This window comes from Rhamphochromis longiceps, linkage group LG1 (assembly GCF_057381845.1).
Source record: "Rhamphochromis longiceps isolate RC_006_pf linkage group LG1, R_longiceps_female_GT1.1, whole genome shotgun sequence".
NCBI lineage: Eukaryota > Metazoa > Chordata > Actinopteri > Cichliformes > Cichlidae > Rhamphochromis > Rhamphochromis longiceps.
The window spans coordinates 3,509,088-3,529,292 of NC_140557.1; the positions used below are offsets into that span (position 1 = coordinate 3,509,088).

A 20,205-nucleotide genomic window follows, 5' to 3' on the forward strand; every position below is an offset into this window, starting at 1 on the left:
AATCCAGTTTTGAGATCCTTCCCAGACGCCTTAACGCCCACTCGCATCCTGGGCCATTTGATCTCAATAGATCACATGACAGGGTGGGGCGTGGTCTCACTATGGGTTAGCCTGAAACCTTGGCTGATAATGACCTACACCCATTTCCACACCTGACTCAGATGATCAATAGTCGGTCAACAACCCTCTTAGGGACACTCCCAGTAGGCCTTAATAATCTGGGATTTGCAACCAATTGGTTTTAGAACTAAAGAAGCTTCTTGGATGAAACGTCTTCAAGAAACTTAAAGCAGTCCAGATGCTTTTTTTCCCCAGCTCCTTAGACTACTCGGTATAAAATGTGAGTGCAAACTCAACAAACTTTTCACAGAAAAGGAAGGTTTTTGTAGACTCAGATGTAAGATTAGTTAAACCTGAAAATGTGCAGATTGAGTCAGAGGGATGTTTGGAGCTGCTTTTATGGTCACTGTCTTCTTTAAATCCTTACTGAAAATTATAGCGAAGAAAATGTAAATCCACGAACAACCACGTGACCTGCAGTTACACCATCAGTTAAAAATGTGGAGGTGAGCCTCCTCCGCCTCCTCCGTGCAGCTCCAGGCTGACGGGAAGGATCTGTGTTGTTGGAGAGGAAGAATGTGGACCTGCAGGTCTAGAGTCTGACACTCAAAAGCAGACCTGATGTGTTTGATAACTGATTATTGTACCTGGCCATGGCTCTGCTACAAACATGCTGCCAGGCCGAGCAGGGCGGCTATAAATAGACATGAAGCTGATGTGGATCAGACCCTGTTTACTGTTTGAGAGAGTAAAAAACACATTCCTGTTGCATACTGCCCCAGAAAACCCAGAGCGTGTGTGACCTGTTGGATCGGTTTTTTAAAGCAACTTTCTGTCACATGTAAATAAAATCAGTGAAAGTATAGAAACCACAGATACAAAAGGAGGGAGGGGTTAAACAGCCATTTCTAAAATAAAAAGAATAACGTCTGACGCGAGCAGCATTCATGTTTTACAGCTGACGGTACGACGGCTGAATAACTGTACGATTATCCAACAGCACAAATGTCACACACCAGCTCCAGCTTTAGAAATGACTGTAAAACATTTACAGCAGCGAAGGTTACTAATTAGCTTCTCTCAGCCTAAACCAACTTTGTTTGCATGAAGCAGTCGGTTTTATTACAGATTACATGGATTTTTCTGAATGTGTTCCAGTTTCAATAATAAAAATCCAAGTTATTTGGATGGCGCGCCTTCTTCACTCAGAGGTTAGTCATGGAGTTCCCCAGGGTTCTGTGCTGGGACCAATTATTTTCACTGCCAAAGGGAAGAATGTATAACATGAAAGCACTGCGTGCATTTCCATTGTTCTGCAGGTAATGCCTAGTTATATTTAGCAATACAACCAGATACACGAGTCAGTTAAATTGCAGTCATGTTTTAAAGACAAAGGGCGAGATGACTCCTGTTTCCTGCTGCTAAACTCAGATTAAATTGAAGTTACTGTATTTAACCTCAGAAACACATTGACTAATCTGATGGCATTACACTGGCCTCTGTTAACACTGCAAGGAACCTTTGAGTCACTTTAATCAGTGTCTCCTTCAACAAACACATTAAACAAATATGCATGAGTGCTTACTATAAAAAATTAGAAACCTCCCGTGTCTCTAATGTTATCATTTACATTCTGGAAAACTACTCGTGAGTTATGAAACGGTAATATTAAAGACCTATTAGCGTCATATTATTCCTACATGGCTGTTCAGTTTCAGACTGTGGGCTTTCTTGTGGTTCTTAGTGATGAAAAGTAGAATAGGAAGCTAAACCAGGGGTGGGCAATATCAGTCCACGAGGGCCGGTGTCCCTGCAGGTTTTAGATCTCACCTTGGGTCAACACACCTGAATCACAGAATTAGTTCGTTACCAGGCCTCTGGAGAACTTCAGGACATGTTGAGGAGCTAATTTAGCCATTTAAATCTGCTGTGTTGGTTCGAGGACACATCTAAAACCTGCAGGGACACCGGCCCTCGTGGACTGAGATTGCCTACCCCTGCCCTAAACTCTCCTTTACTTACGCTCCTCTAGGCGCGTAAGTAAAGGAGTTGTGTTGAATAATGTCTTGAAGCGTACTCAATCATCCAGGTAAATAAATCCCAAAAAGTTGATTCTGTTCATCCAGACGTAACGTTTTCAGTGGGAGAAACGTTTCGTCACTGAGCCAAGTGAGGGGCTGGTTTCAGTCATTGTGCGAATGTCCTGTTTATAAGGTTGGAAACCTGCAGTCAGCTGAGACTGAACAAAGCACTCGGATCAGTGATGAAACGTTTCTCCCACTGAACCACTACGTCTGTTGAACGATGTTGGATCGGTACCTTCCTATAATATAAAGTGTCCTGAGATGCCCATTGTTATGAATTATTTATATACAAGTACAATAGAGTTGTTATACGGTCCTGCTTTATAATGGTCGTGGTTAATTCTTGATAATTCGCTTTGTCTTTATTTTTCCAGTCAGCCAGAAGATTTACATGTCATGTAAATTCAGTAAAATCGGGCGTTGTGCAGAAACGACGGTGGAGGAATCGCATTTGTTTGAGCTAAAGCATCGGCACAACAGTCGAGTGTTTTCTGCCGCTGTTGAATCTGACAGCATTGTGTCTCATTACATTACATTGATACACCGGGACTCCATTGTTTTTAACAAGAATATAATAAATATATTGAAGTATAAATGGCATTTCTCTCTGACGCAGGACAACATGGATCGATGTGATCCTGGAGTAAATCAACGTCAGGAGTTTTTCTTGTCCTGTGGCTTTAGAGTTGACACAAAATAGAAGTTGCAGCCAAGCATCGGATCTACAGCTGTCCTACACTGTGCTGTAAATAAATGCATGAATCAATCGTCCAGAAAATCTGTTATTGATCAGCTAATTGAAGTTGGTGGCTTAAATTTTGGTGAGTTTTTGCATAAAGTGTGACTCCTGATATTGGAGGATTGTTGCATCTTGTTGTATTTGCCATAAATGTGACTGTTTTCAGTCTGTGATTTATTCGGACAGCAGGTGTCCTCTCATTAGTTACCAAATCTCAAAATGTCTTCAGCTTTATGAGGCTGGATGATCCTTTAGAAATCTGGGTGCAGCTTTAGTGTGAGACTCATCCAGATTAGCCAGTATCCGGGCAGATTACTTTCTCCCACATGAATATAGAGGCAAAGATCCACAGACCTCATCGGCTAAACCGGTCGAGTCAGTTTTGTTTGTTTGCAGCAGCGGCTGCAGGATCGGTTTCTACTGACACCAGAGATCGGTGTCCCTCGCTCTGCCTCGGCTTTTCACACACAAACAAATCTGTTCACAGCTGAGCTCTGTCGTGATTCAGCATTGGTTAAACTTGATCTTCACATATGTCTCTGTCTGTGTGTCCATCAGCTGGAAGACTGCACCCTCCAGCTGTCTCCCAGTGGAAACTATCTGGACCTGGACTCTTCTCTGGCTGAGCAGCGAGACGAGCTGGAGAGCTTCTACGAAGATGTGGCGTAAGAAAAGCTTTAGTGTGTGTGTGTGTGTGTTTATTGGGAACATGACTGCAGCCAAACATGTCATGCAGAGACATGCCGTCCTTGTAACCCCACAAACAGAGAAAAGAAGCACTGGACCCACACAGACCAAGACGAACGCTGTCAACAACATACTCAAGTATTAAAATAAAATAAAAAATTATATGGGGGAAAAATAGCCAAGTTAAAATAAAGACAAAGCACATTTTTATCCTTATTATAAAACAATAGTAGTTTACCATTACTCATTATAATACACTTTATGTAATTTAAAGTACTATTGTTATTATTCATTTTAATTATGTTCATATAGTACATGTGTAACATTGATTGTTTAGTAAAAGTTGTTTACACGTTGTCGCGAAATCGATCAATGCAGAGCAGTGTCACAAACCACGGAGGCCCCAGAAAAGTGCAATCAAACAGCCCGGAGAAAACATCAACATGTGTCTTCTGACCAAAATGCATGTGGTGGACACTTATAAAGCAGTGGGGTACACGCGACATTAGTCACAGTTAATCGTACATCTTGTACGTCTTTAATAGCTATAAGCAGACATAGAACTTCTCTTTTCTGTAACACCTTCCATACAAGGTAATAAAATTTCAAGCCCTCAGGGTCTCTGAGGCTGATTATTGACTCTGATCATCTGTTGCCAAGTAAAGTAAAATATAGTAAGACTCCAAATGGGTTAAGGCCTCAGGCCTGACACATTCCTAAATTATATACATGTACTGTAAGCATGCATTGCAGTTATCCTTCTATGTTCTAGTTTCCCTCAGCATGTATCACCTGGAAAGTCACGCCAGTGAAGCTTAAAACCCTTAATGAACCGAACATCAACTCAAAGTAAGCACAGATATGCAATGTGTATAAAATACTTCCAACCGTACTTGTAATAAAAGTTAACATAATGGAAGGATCCTCATATGAACATCTTCAATAAACAACTGTAATGCAGTATCAATACTGTGAGAAATATTATTACATGAAATAATGCTGTAAAGAATGTTATCAATGCAGTTATAATGATGCAGATTATATGGCAGCAATAAAAGAATTTCTGTATCTCCACAACGTTTAGTGATAAATAAGTGAAAACAGTTTTTGTCGTCGGGCGCTTTAAACGCTTTGCTCGCTGCAGGCGGCGGCTTCATACTGACTGGCTGCCCGAAAACGTACGTGCCTCAGAGTATAACGATGATGCCCAATTGTGACATCAGCTAAGATGCACTGGAATAATTTGAGCTTATGCTGTATATACTATACACTCTTGCCAACACTGTCTTTAAAGGTGTAAAACATTCTGGGGGGTTAAAAAAGGCAGGTGTGAAATGTGAAAGTGAGATCACAGGAAGTACCATTTTAAATTTAATTATTAAAGATGATTGCTATTTTATTTTATATAAAAATAATAACAATTTTAAAATATACATCTGAAGCTCAGAGGTCCAGAGTGATATTTAGAATCCCTGTGCATGTAAACGTTGTCCGAGTCAGAAACATGGGTTTAAATCACTCTGTATGGCATCATCGCTTTGACCTTCGGATCCATCTGTTGACCTTGAAGGTGATATTTTAAATTTATACTTTTCACATGTTGCCAACAGACAGCACGCTTGTAAGTTGTCGTCAATTTTCAGCCAATAAATCATGAAGTTAACCACAAAGACCTCGGGGGATGGAAGCCATTTTTTTAATCAATTGTTAACATGACCCCGCTCGTCACCGATCAAAACTTCGTGTCTACAGACAGGAGCACCAAAAACACAACTTCCTTGGTAGAGGTAATAGAAATATGAATAATCAAAATAATGCATAAAAGGAGTAAAAGAATTAGAATTAGTGGGATAAGTTTTCTTCCACTTATCCCATTCAGGGTTAGGAGGCGGTTGAGCCTATCATAGCTGTCACAGGGCAGGAGGCCCAGGACACCCTGGACAGGTCAGTCTGTCACAGGACTAAAGTGCACAGATAACCCTGCACACCTATGGTTGGTCTTCCTAGCCCGATGCAGGTCTTTGGACTGTGGGAGGAAGCTGGAGTATCTGGGTTCAAATCCAGGCCTCAGACTGGATCTTCTTTCTGTGAAGAATCACATTCATTTCAGTGATGTGGAACTGAAACACATTATAGCTGCTTGGTGACTGTGTGTGTCCAGCAGTGTAAACTCTGTGCGATGCTGTAAGAGCGTCTGAAAAACGTATTCCTCTTTTAGCCTCCAGACAAACACGCCCACCTTTACATCTTCCCTTCTCCTGTTTCTCCTTCTTTCTCGCTCTCATTCTTTCCATACCTTCATGCTGTCGTTCTTTCCATACTCTAATCCCAGCATGCCGCAGTCTGACTGTATGTGGAAACTCAGCTGTTCTGGGATCACCTCAGACCAGCTGTCTGCACACACTGATCACACTGACAGTGGATCAGGACTCCTTGTAGAAGCAAGTCTTTGTGAAAACTGCACTCAGATCTGATAAAACCCACTTTGGAGGTTCTTCTTCCATCGTCTTTACTGACTCTGTGTTCTCTCAAATATGCCAACTCGGGACTCTTTGAGTGCCATGTCCCTCTCGTACGATGATTCGATTACACAAAAGTTAATCTGGTTAGATGTCTGTCACGGAGCTGGCTGCTCTGACTGAACCTGAACTCTGAGTCGTGACTGTTTTTTGTTCTGAACTCAAACGGTTTCTTATTTTTCCACAGGAAAGGAAGGAAGCCCATCCTGATTCTGAGGACTCAGCTCTCTGTTCGTGTTCACTCCATCCTGGGTAATTATGTCCTCAGTCTTCTGCTTTACTTTTTCCCTCCGTCCTCTCCTGCAGCACAGGAGTGATGACTCAGGGGAAACTCTCGCCATCTTCCACCACGGTGACGTGTTGCACTCAGCTGGGAGGATTTCCTCCCTCTGAGTCTGCAGCTTAGAAAATACAGCGGTTACTTTCTCCACATGAAGTGGAGCTCAGGTTTAGAGTTTTACTCGGCTGTTGTTTTATTTGTTGAAGGTGCTGAACATCGGGAAAGGTTAGCAGTAGCTCCTCTGAAGCTTGTTTACAGGGATCAGAGGTGTCCTCTGAGCAGGCTGCTGGAAGGCTGAAAGTCTTTAAAAGCTTCATGGTTTTAAGTGCATTTTGGGAAATGTAGTTTCCTGCAGACTGACCCCACAGGGAGCTCACTGCTGCATGTAAATGTGAGTAAGACAGGATTAGCATGACTCTTCTCACTTCAGGCGAGCTCCAACTAAAGTCTGACATTGCAGAATTTTTAAGACCAGAAAAAAATCTCCCATTGAGGTTTCCATGGAAACGGATCGGCTTGAGAAGACGAGCTCCTGTCCGGACTCGTCCTGGTTACGTTTACAACAGGAGGAGGAGCGCGGGCATGTTGAAGAGTGTCAGGACTATGTTAGGAAATATTGTGGATCTCCTGATGATATCACTCATTTCATCCAGCGGTTTCCTCACAGCAGCCTCGTTTATCGCCGATTTCATCTTCAGAAACTGAATGAAGTCGTGGCTCCTGCTTGTCTCGTTTCAGTCCCGAGGAGTGTATTTGACAAGCGAGAGTAATGCTATCGCGAGTCATGTCGAGGTTAAAGTCGGAGCTTTCTGTGGTTTTTACCGTCTTAGATCCCTGTGGTAACTCGCGCTGAATGCAGGAGCTGGTTGGGATCAGGTTATCTTCAGGCTTTCCATTTCACCTGTACCTTACTAACATGGCACCAGCTATAAACTTAGAGTGCAAACTTGTCAGTGAGCTGTGCATGTACGGAGTTGGTGATGCAGGAAGTATTTAAATGTTCTGATACTTATTCTGTGCATAAAATTAAACTCTTCATCGCTTTCACGCTGCTGAAATCACAGAAACCATCAGGAACACCTGTGCAGTCATCTCCTTTATTAGGCTGCAGGACAGCAAGTTTAAACTGGATCCATTTAAATATTAAGTTTTAGCCGTCACCAGTGGGAGTGTTTGCCTCGAATTAAAAGGTTTTTTTTTATCTGCTCTGTGCAACTCTGTAATCACCAGATTGATGATTTTCTGCAGTATGAACCTCTCGTCTTATTTGCAGCAGTGTTACATTTTTATTTTTATGTTCTTTATAGACTTTTTCTATGCCAGTGCTTTCTATCTAACATTCACACATTTGTAGTAACTCTGGGTTAGTATCTTGTCCAAGGATATTTGGCACGCAGACTGGATCAAATCAACCCACCAACCTTCTGATTAGCAGATGACCTGCTCCGCCTCCTGGGCTACAGCCACCCAGGATGCAGGGATTAGCAGAGAAAGATGATAACCACTATCATCGCACCGTTATCTCAAATATGATTTTAGGTTTTGTCGAGCCAGCTAACACAAGGAGACCCTGGCTGTGTTGAACATCAGTCTACCCCTCTGATTTATTTAAATGTTTTCACATAAACCAGTTTACATCTGAGCTCACTGGGAAAGCGCGAGGTGAAGCGAATCAGTTATCAGTCACGGCAGTATTAGCACTTTCTGTACATCCTGTGCTTTGATTTACCTTTTCATGCCATCTCTAAAAGCTTCCCTTTGCTCTCGTTTCCTCTACTCACTGCATGTCTGGTTATATTCCTTCTGTGACCTCTGACCTCTGTCAGGGGTGTTGTTGTACCAGTTTTAAACCTCCACAGTCACGTGGAGCAGACCTAAGCATGAGACCTGTAATATGAAGCCTGCTGTTCCTGTTGGTGGTCAGCATGATCAAACCTGTTTGTTTTATTTTCCTCAAAGCTATCAGATATTATAAGTTTTAAACTTTAAGGTTTCTCATCTGTCAGCACCGTGATGGAAGTGACACACCTACTCGCAGACTTAAAGACGACCTGGCGCGGACTATCAGGATGTGGTGGGGGGGCAAGCACAGAGTAAAGGAAGGCACATTTTGAGGCATTAGCTTGGCATAAGTTTAAAGAAACTGTTGTGCCTTCCTCTAATTAATCGCTGCCAGCGCACCATCCGGTGCACACACTGATGGATCCAAATCAAACACAGCCACCGGGCTGCAGCAGGTGCATGCTGGGTGTGGCTGCGTGCTGAACGGCTCATAGACCGGCTCATGACTGGTAATCATCAGAAATCCCCGAGGAGCTCAGCGAGGGGCAGAGCCTGCAAATATTTAACTTTTTATTGTTTGTAAACAAAGAGGCTGAGTGATCTATTTATACTCTATTGTTTGTTGTTGTTTATAAACGGAGAGCGCGGTTTAAAGTGCTTCAGCCTGCTGCTGATCGTTTAAAGACCGGCTCTCTGGGTTCTGCAGGTTAATGAGTCTCATCTCTGGACACCAGCTGGCTTTTTCTTCTTAGTCATGTTGTTTAATTGTGAGTCAAACAGGAAGTCATTTATGTAACGCTATTAGAGGGCCCTACTAGAATAGCTCTGCATGAGTCGCAGATCATAATCCTCCTTAATCATCTTACATTGGGCCTTGCTCTGAGTTCATCCTTTGTCTGAAATGAGCCAGTTTAGCCCCGCCCACTTTAAATTAACTTTCTGATTGGCTCTCACTTTCTGGTTTTCAAGTGGAAAAAAGAAACATGAACATTAAATGAGGGCATATAAGGACATGTATAAGAGATCTGCACCACCTGCTTTTATTGTTGGTCACTTTGTTGTATTTGCTGTCTGTCTGTCAGGAACACATTTGGGGACCCGTTGTCCCGGTTTCCAGCTTTATATTTTTAGTCGCTGACTAGTATATAGTAGCTTTGCATACTTTGCTACTCATAAATAAAATAAAATAAAACTTTATTTTATACTGAACCTATCAGTTCATTCTGTCTGAAATAAGCAGTTTTGGCTCCACTGTCTTTAAGAGAACTTCCTGAGGACGATATTACGGACGTCAATATTTCAATATGAGAATGACGTATATGCAAAGAAGTAAATGCATATTAGGCGGGGGTTGTCCATGTTAAAATGAGGACAGTGTCTGTTTATACACCAGAGCAGTTTGTGTAAAATAAATCTGTGGGTATCGTCAAAGAGTTGGGCGCTCGTCTTGTAATCGGAAGGTTGCCGGTTCGATCCCCGGCTCGGTCGTTGTGTCCTTTGGCAAGACACTTCACCTGTTGCCTACTGGTGATGGTCAGAGGGGCCGATGGTGCAATATGGCAGCCTCGCTTCTGTCAGTCTGCCCCAGGGCAGCTGTGGCTACAACTGTAGCTGCCTCCACCAGTGTGTGAATGTGAGAGTGAATGAATAGTGGTATTGTAAAGTGCTTTGAGGGCCCCGAAAAGCGCTATATCAATGCAATTTATTATTATTATTATTATTATTATTATTATTATTATTATTATTTATTTCTACAGTTCGATCCTGATGTGGTGTAAATGGAAATTTAGTTGCGTGTTTGCGTTCACGTCGCGGTCTAAAAGCCTCCCTGTGGTTGTTACTTAAAACCTTTCCAGAGTGGTGTACACCAGTGAATACAGACAACGTGAAGCAGCTCAAACTGAGCGGATTCACCTCATCTGCACTCTTGCTCTGCGTGTGGCTGATTATTTATTGTTGCTGACTGTGTCTTGGCTTTGGGCACGATGGTTGTTTAAAATGGTCTTCCGAGCCTCTCAGCGGTTCACTGAACACTTCTGTGTTTGTAGCTGTTTTCATCCCAGCAGACCAAAGCTCCACTCTGGTTTTGGGGTTTTTATTTTTAGCCCTTTTCTGCCCTTATCTGCGCCTGTGGTGTTGCTGCTCGCAGCAGCTGGACACGCCAGCGTCAGAAAGGACGGAGCCGGAGGTAGAAAGCCTTCGCTTTCATTTTCTTTAAGAGTTTTGAAACAATGCTGGAAAGTTCTGCAGGCAGAGTGAGAAACGGGAGAGACTGTGTTCCAGTCAAATGACCCAGAGGACATCCTGAGACAATCGCACTCATAAACTACACATAACTGTGTTTAGTGGCACTGTGTTTTGCCATAAACTCATCATTAAAATGCATTCTTCAAAAAGCTTCCACCTGTAGATGGAGTAGTTCTGTTCAGAAGACCAGTGCGTCTCTCTGTCGTCTTTGTTTTGCATTATTCTGACTCCAAATTTGTCATTTTCATTTCCTTTAAGGCGTTTTTGAAACAATCAGGTTCTGCAGGCCGAGTGTGAAACGATCTCAGAGGATCCAGTGGCTGTTAAATGACACAGAGGAGCCCTGAGATTCATCAACTACACTTAGCTTTTTCCGTTTGTGTCTCTTTAATTGTTATGCATCTCTTTGTTATTGTGTGTCTTTGAATCTCAGGATCCTGTGAACAGCTTCAGACTGTTTGTTGAGATCAGTGTCCGTTTCTCTGGTAGCTGCTGAGGTCTGACTTCAGTTGGTCAGAATCTCCTCTCCTGGGAAATGCTGAACTTTCCCAGAGTTCCCGCTGTCAGCCACTTATTCCCTTCCTCCTTCCCGTGCTGCCTGGCATGACCCCACCCTTCCTGCTCCGGAGGGGATTTCCCAGAATGTGTACTCCTTGGAACCCTCGCTGTGATTTGTTTGTGATTGTCACTCCAGCGAGGACGGATAGCTCACAGAGCTTACCTTTTGTTTCTCTCTGTAGAACCAGTCTTATTAGACTGAAAATGATCCATTTCTTTATCTGCTTCTTTATGAAGTAAAATAGCACTGCAACACGACTGTTCTGGGATCAGTTTGAAGCCCACAGGAGGAGATTAACACATTACGAGGATGCCACGTCCTTCCACTGGGACCCTCGGAGGGTTCAGACCTGGTTTCAGGGTTTAGGTTAGACACAGATTCAGGTTTAAGTTTGCCAACTACTGTAAAACTTGCAGGTAAAAACATGTATGTGTTTCTTTTTGGTCACCTGTCTCAACCTGAACCTTAAAGTCACATCCTGACAAGACTCTACATGAAGCTCATAGTGCCATTTTTCCAGCAATGCTGTGTGTCTGTCTGTGTGTCCTGTTGGCTCGCGGCGTGATGATGTCATCAATAATGCACTGACTGTGCTTCCTTCCCTGCTTTGTGGCGGCTGCTTGGATGTTGACACACTTACTTGGCGTTCCTGATCATGAGTTCAGATCACATTTTGTTTATTATCAAATCTTCTAAAACTGCTTCTCTGTAAAGTCCAAGATGACGTCTTTGACTTTGTGAGAGGAAAATGAAAAAGCATCAAAGATTCAGAGGGGGAAAAAAATCAGCAGATATGTCACTTAAAAATAAAATGTTTATTTCATAATAATTGTACATTTCAAACAGAGTCTGGGCTGTGTCAGCTCTAAATATACTCTGAGGTTTGCAACCAGCCATTGTTTCCTTCTTGCAAAGAGTCTTTGTCGATGTCAGAAATAGAATAAAGTGCCACTCAGTCCACCCAGTCATCAGAAAAAACAATGGCAAATGAAAAACATCAAATCTTCACATCTGCAAAGCTAAAAACATCCCAGAAGTGAATGTTAGCCTGATATCATCTCAGTTTGCCCATTAAATTCATTAAACTCCCGTCTTTACTTCCTTGTTGGATCTTTTGTCTATACTACCGGTAAGTTAAAAAATTAGGAACGCGTCCCTGTTTCCAAAACCCAAAAATGTTCAGTTACCTGTCACGTGGGACCAAAAAAGCATTAAATCTTATTTTCAAGAAGCTAAACACAATTATTTGACTCCTTCCAGCTGATTGACGAGCTGATTGTCTCTCGGGGAAATCCTTTTCTTCTAGTTTAAGCAAAGTTATTTGAATCGTGTTCAGCGTGAGCTCCACGCCATGCAGTCAGGAGAAAACTACAATCATGGCTTCTCTGAGATCACATGCCTTTGCTTATATTGATACTTTTTATAGTAAATTATGCTTTTGAAGATTTTAGTTAGCTTCTTCCCTTTTGGGCTTGGACTCAATTAGCAACGCTCACACTAACAGGAAATACCACGCTGAGATAATGTAGCTCACTTCCTGTCTCCACAGGACAAACACAGGAATCCTTCCCAGTGTCCCTCTGTTTCAGTCATCGCTATCATGCTCGTTAATCAGCTCAACGAGGGCCCTGCTGTTGCAGTCTGATGGGCTTTATTTATGAGGAACGCTTGAAAAATAAATCTCTAGAAATGTGTTTTTGTCTCCGACAGACGGATGTAAACAAGCTTTATTTACACAGAACAAGAATCGCTCATGCTCTGCTGCATCTGCTCGCTGCTGCCGGAGAAAAACGTCAACACACCGAAAGCACCGTTTGACCTCTTCCCATTGTGTCCCTCTGCCTGTCTGACGTTTCCTTCGACTCAAAGAAGACTCTGATGGTCGTTAGTGAATGCAGTTCTTCAGATCCGTGGTTCCGGCCTGCTGTATCCGCATTCATGCAGATGCACTGATTAACACTTCAGTGGGCCTGATTCACAGGGAGGAAGGTGACATTTACCAGGGAATAAACAGAGAAAATCAAACAAAAGCAGCTGAAGGAAACAAAAACAAGACAAACTTCTGTGAAAGGGACCCGACTCACTGCTTCAGCTGGACTGCTGAATGACCGTCAAACCAAATGTGCCATTTTTGAGAAGTTACTAAAGCCGACGTGGTGCACAGCAAATTGGAGCCTCAGCAGGGAATCCAGCATGCTAATGTGAAAGAGCACGGGATGTGAACCGGAGACTGCAACACTGCCTCTGCTCCAAAGTGCCGTAATCACACAAATACATGAAAAGAACTTTTCCAAATGATAGAATATGTTTTGTAAAATTCGGGACTTCAGGACAGACCAGACAGCAAGCCTGTCAGTTACAGCTTGTTCCACAGAGACTTAGTCATTTTACATTATCATTATACCGTGTTCATATTACTACTAGACAGACCCACAGTTACAGTCTGCATTGCACTGATGTCTCTGTGAATCTGCACATCAGGCTGGACTGTAGATTTAAAGCAGTGCTATAAATCAAGCTTCAGATTTGGCCTCATATTAACATGTCTGACTTCTTAAAGACTTCAAGAATATTAAACCCTAAATTTGATTCATAAAGTTGTAAATAATGTTTCCAGTCTGCTGTTTCAGTCTAAACCTCACGATCATATAAAACAATGTGAATAGTTTGTAGCTAAAAACCAACAGACATCCAGTGAGACGGTTCTGTAGTTCTTACATTCAACTCTTAAAATGCTTTTGTAAATAAAATCCAACAAAATAAGAGCTGAAATGTGTCTGAGGTTCTCAGTAAGTTTCACATCAGGTCAGACGGATGTAAGCAAACCAGTGGGTCAGCTGATTTTAATTTATTTTTTGTTTTGTTTTTTTTGTATTTCACCTGTTTATTTATTTCCCTGCTGCCAGCGTGAGGGTGAAACAGACTTGAAATGATTTTCTGTTTGTCAGAACGAGTTGGTCTGATCTTGGTGGAAAAGCAACATGAATCCTTTGCCCTTCACGCAGTCTAAGTGTGGGAGTTCAGTCAGGACGGAGGAATTTCAGCAGCTGCGTCTGCGCTGCATCATAGAGCAGTTATAGCTCTCTATAATCCCGGCACGTTCCCTCCTTGGTGCTCGGCCGCGGCAGTGAAACTGTGGCTGTCTGGTGGCCATCTTGGGTCAAAGATGGGTGTCTGAGTGACTCGCGGTCCTCTGAGAGACAGAAGTAACTTTAAGCGTTTTATCTTGAGCTGCTGTCAACAGGTGCTGACGTTCTCAGTGACAACAAATAATCTTGGATAAGCTACGAGGAGCTCACACGTTTTCACCTGATACACAGCATGTCGTGTGCTTCGTTACATCGAAGCGCTGCAACAGTTGCAGATACACACGAAAGCTGAATACAGCAGACTGAACGGTTCTTTAAACTCAGGTCCAAAGCAGGACCGTGTCCACTGCACACATCAGATTAAAAACGCCTTCAAAAGTCTTTGGAGCTAAATGGCATGTAGCATTAAATGGCTCACAAGTCGTAGCTGTTTGTTAGCTCAGCAGGTTTAAAGGGCTGATCTGAGGTCAGTGCAGGAGAACTGTTCCAGTTCGCTCCTTCATCTCTTCATCACGTTAGAAATGTGATGGAAAGCTGTTTATATGTGTGATAAACTACAGGTGCAGGCAGGAAATGTCTCTCTATATAGCGGGACACAACCTCATTTCCTGTGCAGACAGGAAGTAGAAAGATATAATTAGAGGTGGAACCACTTCCTTGTTGCTATAACAGATCAATACTTTTGCTCCATAATAGAAGGAAATATTAAGTACTGATTCTGGATAGTAAACAGAGCAAACGTGAGAGAAAGAAACTGCTGGTTACTCAAACGGGCTCCATGATATTTTGGGATTTTTAGCTGTAACTCAGTCATGAAGTTATTCTAGCGGAGTGCCAAAAATAGAAATGTAGAGAAAATAAGCAGGATTAAATGCATCCCATCAATCATCGCAAGGCATTGATTGTTGGCTTTATTTTGGCGGGGTTGTATTCTTCTGTTAGTATTTGCAGGAAGTGTTTGTTGGGAGCTAAAGCTGACCAGCTTTTTAAATGAACAGATAATTAAAACCTGCAGCCTGCTTTGCTTTTTTTTTCTTTCTTTTTTTTCCCATCCTTAAATATCTGACTGTGGATCTACCAGCTGCGTGTCGGGTAGATCCACAGTAACGTTGCTTAAAAGTGTTATTTATTACTGCCAGGAACGGAGATCAGCACATTACAGGTCAAGTGTTTTCTGGGTGGAAGTTGTGTGGCTTAAGTTACTTGGTTGTTGTTGTTGGGGGGGGGAATACTAATGCGAAAAATGACCAGGGGCTGTGACTTCCCGTTGATCCTGTTCGTGTCGCCAGGCAGGTTTCAAGGTCACTGACAGGGTAAGCGAGTCTGTAGAGGCTTGCAGGTCTGACTGCACTCAGGTGTGACTGCAGCTTTGTGGGAGAGGCGGTTGGACTGTATTTGACTCAAGTTGCCGGAGTCTTCCACATTTTTCTTACTGCGCGTGTTTGATTTTGGGTTTCCATGTAACTGTGCAGGCAGCCGCCTGATGGTTATCTTCAAATTTCAAATTCAAATTTTATTTGTCACGTACACAGTCATACACAGTACGATATGTAGTGAAATGCTTGGACAACTGCTCGTGACCTAAAGAAAACAAAAAAAGGAAAGGCTATGAATAAGATAGGAAATAAATATGAAAAATTAAAAAGGGTAAATTTAACTAGGAAGGAATAGAATATAAATTAAGGTTAAAAATGAAATAACTGTACAACACAAATTAGAATGAAGGGTAAATTTAACTGGGAAGAATAAGATAAAATATATAAATTAAAGTTGAAAATAAAATAACTGTACAACAAAATACACAATACACAATATAGAACTATATAAGAATGTATGAAGAAATCTAAATATAAATAAATATATATACACACACAATAACAGCAGCTGTACAAGTATTAACTGGAAATGAAGAATATAGTGACCAGTGTTGTGCAATCCACATTATGTCTTGTGCAGTGCAAATATGCTTAGAGTGATTTAAGTGATAACAATGTCCAGAAAGTCCAGTGTGTGTGTAAGAACCATATGTGTGGGTCAGTACTGTGTGGTGGTGTGATTGAGAGACCGTATCGCCTGCGGGAAGAAGCTCCTCCTCAGTCTCTCTGTGTTGGTCTTCAGGGAGCGGAATCGCTTTCCTGACCTCAGCAGAGAGAACAGTCTGTTGTTGGGATGGCTGAGGTCCTTCACCATCTTCCTGGCCTTGGTCCAGCACCGCCTGCTGTAGATTGAGTGCAGGTCAGGGAGCTCGGAGCGGATGGTGCGCTCAGCTGACCGCACAACCCTCTGTAGAGCTCGTCTGTCCTGCATGGTGCTGTTCCCGAACCAGGTTAAGATGTTTCCCGCCAGGATGCTAATGTTAATGGTCTGCAGCGGTGAAGTGCAGTGCTTCCAGAGGGCGGACAGCCCAGTCTGACCCGGGTCAGAATATTACCTGAGTCTTAATGTGAGCTACAGAACTGCAGCTCGCTGTGTCAGTAAACAAGCCTGGCTTTCTCTGCTGACTCTCTGAGTTCAGGATTCATGCTCTTAGTACGCCTCCAGCCTGCTGCTCCCCACTCTGCCTCTTCAGCATTAGGCTAACATATTGTTGGTGGGATCAAGTACAGGAGCATGTTGGGCCTGAGCTGTGACACAGGGCGGCGTCTGATTTTCATGGTCTTCCTCAGCCAGTCATTAAAAATATGACACATCTTCTAATATTTGTAGTACATAATTAAAAGTATTGAACGCACACATAGGTGAGAGCACAGCCTGGATCACGTGACCCTGAATCCTCCCTTACTTATGCTGCAATATGTGTAGGCTGCTGGCGGCTTCCCATGATGCACTGTTTCTTTTTCACTCTATGAGCTTACACACCACTCTGCATGTAATCATCAGTTATTATTCATCTCTGCCTCTGTTCCACAGCATGTCTTCCTTCTCTCACCCCAACCAGTCACTTCAGATGGCCCCGCCCCTCCCTGAGCCTGGTTCTGCTGGAGGTTTCTTCCTGTTAAAAGGGAGTTTTTCATTCCCACTGTCACCAGAGTCTTTGCTCATAGGGGGTTATTTGATTGTTGGGTTATTCTTTGTATTATTGATGGGCAGGGGTGTCCAACTCCAGTCTTCGAGAGCTAGACCAGTATTGGTTCCCTCAGCAAACTGGAGCTAGAGTGGCTCCTGTGACTCTGTGGTGAAGCGAACACTCACCCCTCTGACGTCATCTTTTTTATTTTTGGCTCTGTGGTGAAACACTGGAGCGGTTGTGAAATATTTTAGGACTTGTTTCCATTCAGCTCCATCTTTGTCATCCCAGATGTGCAGACTGACTCTGGGCTGATTGGAGCCTTTGTTTTAAGCCTCAGAGCTGCAGGAGGCCGTCGGGGCGGACGTTGGTAAAGCTCCTCAGATTGAGCTTTATTTGTGTTCGTGTCCGCTGACAGGAACTCAGCAGCGGCCCCCTCCCCCCGCCTGCCTGTGTCTGCACCTCTGTAATCTCCCTCACTCTGTTTGTCTGAAATATCACCAACTATTCATCTGTCAGCTGTAATTTAGTTTGAAATGATAAGTCGCCTCTGCCCACTGAGGAGTTTCAGTTGAGCCTCTGAAAGACGAACACACCAGCTGCAGCTTTAATGTGAGACACAGGAGCAAAGTTTGGGGAAGAACAAATCATCCCACTGCAAACCATCAGAGATCGGTGACCGAGTAACAGAGGGACTTCTACAGGAGGTGTTACTTGTCCTGGCTCTGATTCTCCTATCATCGTGCACGTTGGTTACCAACCAGCAGCTCCTAAAGAAATCAGGGTCACAGTATGCTGTAACCAGCTGACCAATCAGAACAGCTGGAGCTTTTCATGTGTCGCCTTAAAGAGACAGGAGCTAAGATAAGAGATGCCCCCTTTGCGTGACCATTCAGGTTTATCTTCTATATCTGTACGCATCCGCAACAGAAAATAGGCCCGAATTACAGTCATGTCCAAGATTTTGTGGCCATTTTTGCCTTTTGGACACCTGCATAGTGGATTTTTTTTATTTATTTATTTATTTATTTATTTATTTATTTATTTATTTATTTTTATTTATTTTATTTTTTTTTTGGCCTGTCCCGTTTGGCTCTTTTGCCATCAGAATTATTGTCTAAAGGCAAAGAAAGATGCCCAACGGATTTACTTTACCAAACTGACCATCCCAGCCTTGCCGTAATGGTCCATTTGATTCACCTTTTATTGTTTATTTTATTTTCACTTACTGAATACGGGACAGACTTGACTGGGGGAAAGAAGGGGAGAAAGAAAGAGGGAAAGAGAAACAGCTGAGAAGAGGGACGGGGGAGAAGGGCAAAAGACAAAAACCAACAGAATGAGCAGGAAAAAAAAATGCATATATCAATCACCTGGATCACCTGCTGAGAAAGAAAAAAGAAAGCAAGCAGAAGAGAACAAGAGTAATAGAATAAACAACATCACAATGATATATGGGAATATGACAGTAAATACTAAATGTTAAACATTATTGTGCAGCACATAAGATCAACAGAACACAGTGTGCTTTGAGGTAGGAGCCAAAAAGGGTGTAGTTTGTGGGTGTGATCACCCGTGTGTACACCTGTGAGCATGGACGCGCTTGTTTTTTGTTTTTTTTAAAAGGTTCCTTCATGTAATAATCTGCTAGAGGGTGTGGGGGGGCCACAGCCCCGTCCTCCAGGGCGTGACTGAAAGCAGATTTTCACCTTTAAATTAAGCAGTTTAGTCGAAGTAGTGCTGGTAGCTGGTAGAGGCTTTCAAAGCTTCATAATATTTCTGGTGGAAACCCCACTGTCAACTCTGTCACCATCTTAAAACCAGGACTCGCAACAAACACACAACATCCTCTGTCTTGTTGTTGTGATTGTTGCCATGCCAACTGCAGGCTGGCTATTACATCGTACAAACTCAGTGCAGATGCAAACCGATGAAAGTGGCCGTTGCAGGTGTGTGTCCTCACTTTCCCTGCAGGTGTCGGGAATCGCTCCTGCGACGCTTTCTTCTGATCGTGCTGACGAGCAGCTTTTCTGGATGGCTCTGTCAGATTTAGAAATGTCACGCCGTCCGCTGAAATATTTCTCCAGCCGTTTAACATCAGGCTGCAAAGCTGTTCGTCACAAGTTTCTATTAAGCCCCTGTTATTTCTGCAGGGCTGGCGTCACTGTAGCGCCGAGGGCGATGGAGGAAATGTGTCTCTCCACGCTCGTCCACCTGACATCCGTCTCCGTCTGAAGAGAACTCTGTGCACGATTGTGTTTTGATAACATGCAAACATCCCTCATCATTAAAGAGGCTCTTAACTGTCTGACGTGTAAACACTGAACTTCCTTGTTTTGGTTAGATGTCATAGCTGCCAGCCAATCACACTTGTATAAAATCGATCAGTCAGTATTTGTGTACGAGCGGCTGCTGGTGATCGCGGGCCATTCAGGAGTGATTTATGTTTATGTGGCTGTAGCGACGTACACCTCCCGTGACTTCCTCCCTCTGCGATAGGCCCTGGTTACTGCGTGTTTCTATTTATTTCTGTTTCATATCCCTTTTTTTTTTTTCCTTGCTTTGATTTGTGTTCCAGAGTCAGTTTCTCATGAACTCTTATAATCAGTTCTGTTTCTCTACTTTCACTCAAACTGTCTCCAGTTTATTTAGCTTCAGCATCAGATTGAGATTATTTCCCAGAGCTCTTGAGGAATAGAGGAGACGTCTCTGAGCACGATGCTGATAAGTTTCTAATGTCCCAGACAGTGTTGACCTTTAAGGTCAGTACTCTGAGTGGACACACAAATCGCATTGCAACCAAAAGTGTCTGACTGGTATATAACAGATGCACGCAGCTCTCAGGTGCATGCGAGACCGAAGCACAAACTTCTTAGACGAGCTGTAACAGAAAGCAGAGTTATTGTCAGATAATTGTTCCTAAAACATGGTGTGGAGGCCCGGTTCAGAGGTGTAGCAGTTACAGCTCCCTGTATCATCACGGCGGCACAATCAAAGCAGCCAAGCCCTTAAATTTAAGATTTGACCAAAACAGGTGTTTTTAAAAAGGTCCTGTTGTGATTAAAGTGGAAACTATGCATTTATTTTGTACCAGGCTATAAATATGCCTTTTAATGCTGAAGTTGGATTTTTTTGGGAGTCTGTGGGGATTG

At 42.9% G+C, this 20,205-nt stretch overlaps 1 protein-coding gene across 5 annotated transcripts in view; it reads left to right on the top strand.

Moving 5' to 3' along the window:
* The window catches only part of fhod1 (formin homology 2 domain containing 1), a 51,054-nt gene that overhangs the window by 6,674 nt on the left and 24,175 nt on the right, over positions 1-20,205 (top strand). For all 5 annotated transcript variants that reach the window (XM_085406530.1, XM_085406685.1, XM_085406762.1 and 2 more), the window contains exons 2-3: positions 3,442-3,548; positions 6,277-6,341. In XM_085406530.1, the coding sequence (XP_085262656.1) occupies positions 3,442-3,548; positions 6,277-6,341 (172 nt within the window). The remainder of the gene's footprint in view (positions 1-3,441; positions 3,549-6,276; positions 6,342-20,205) is intronic.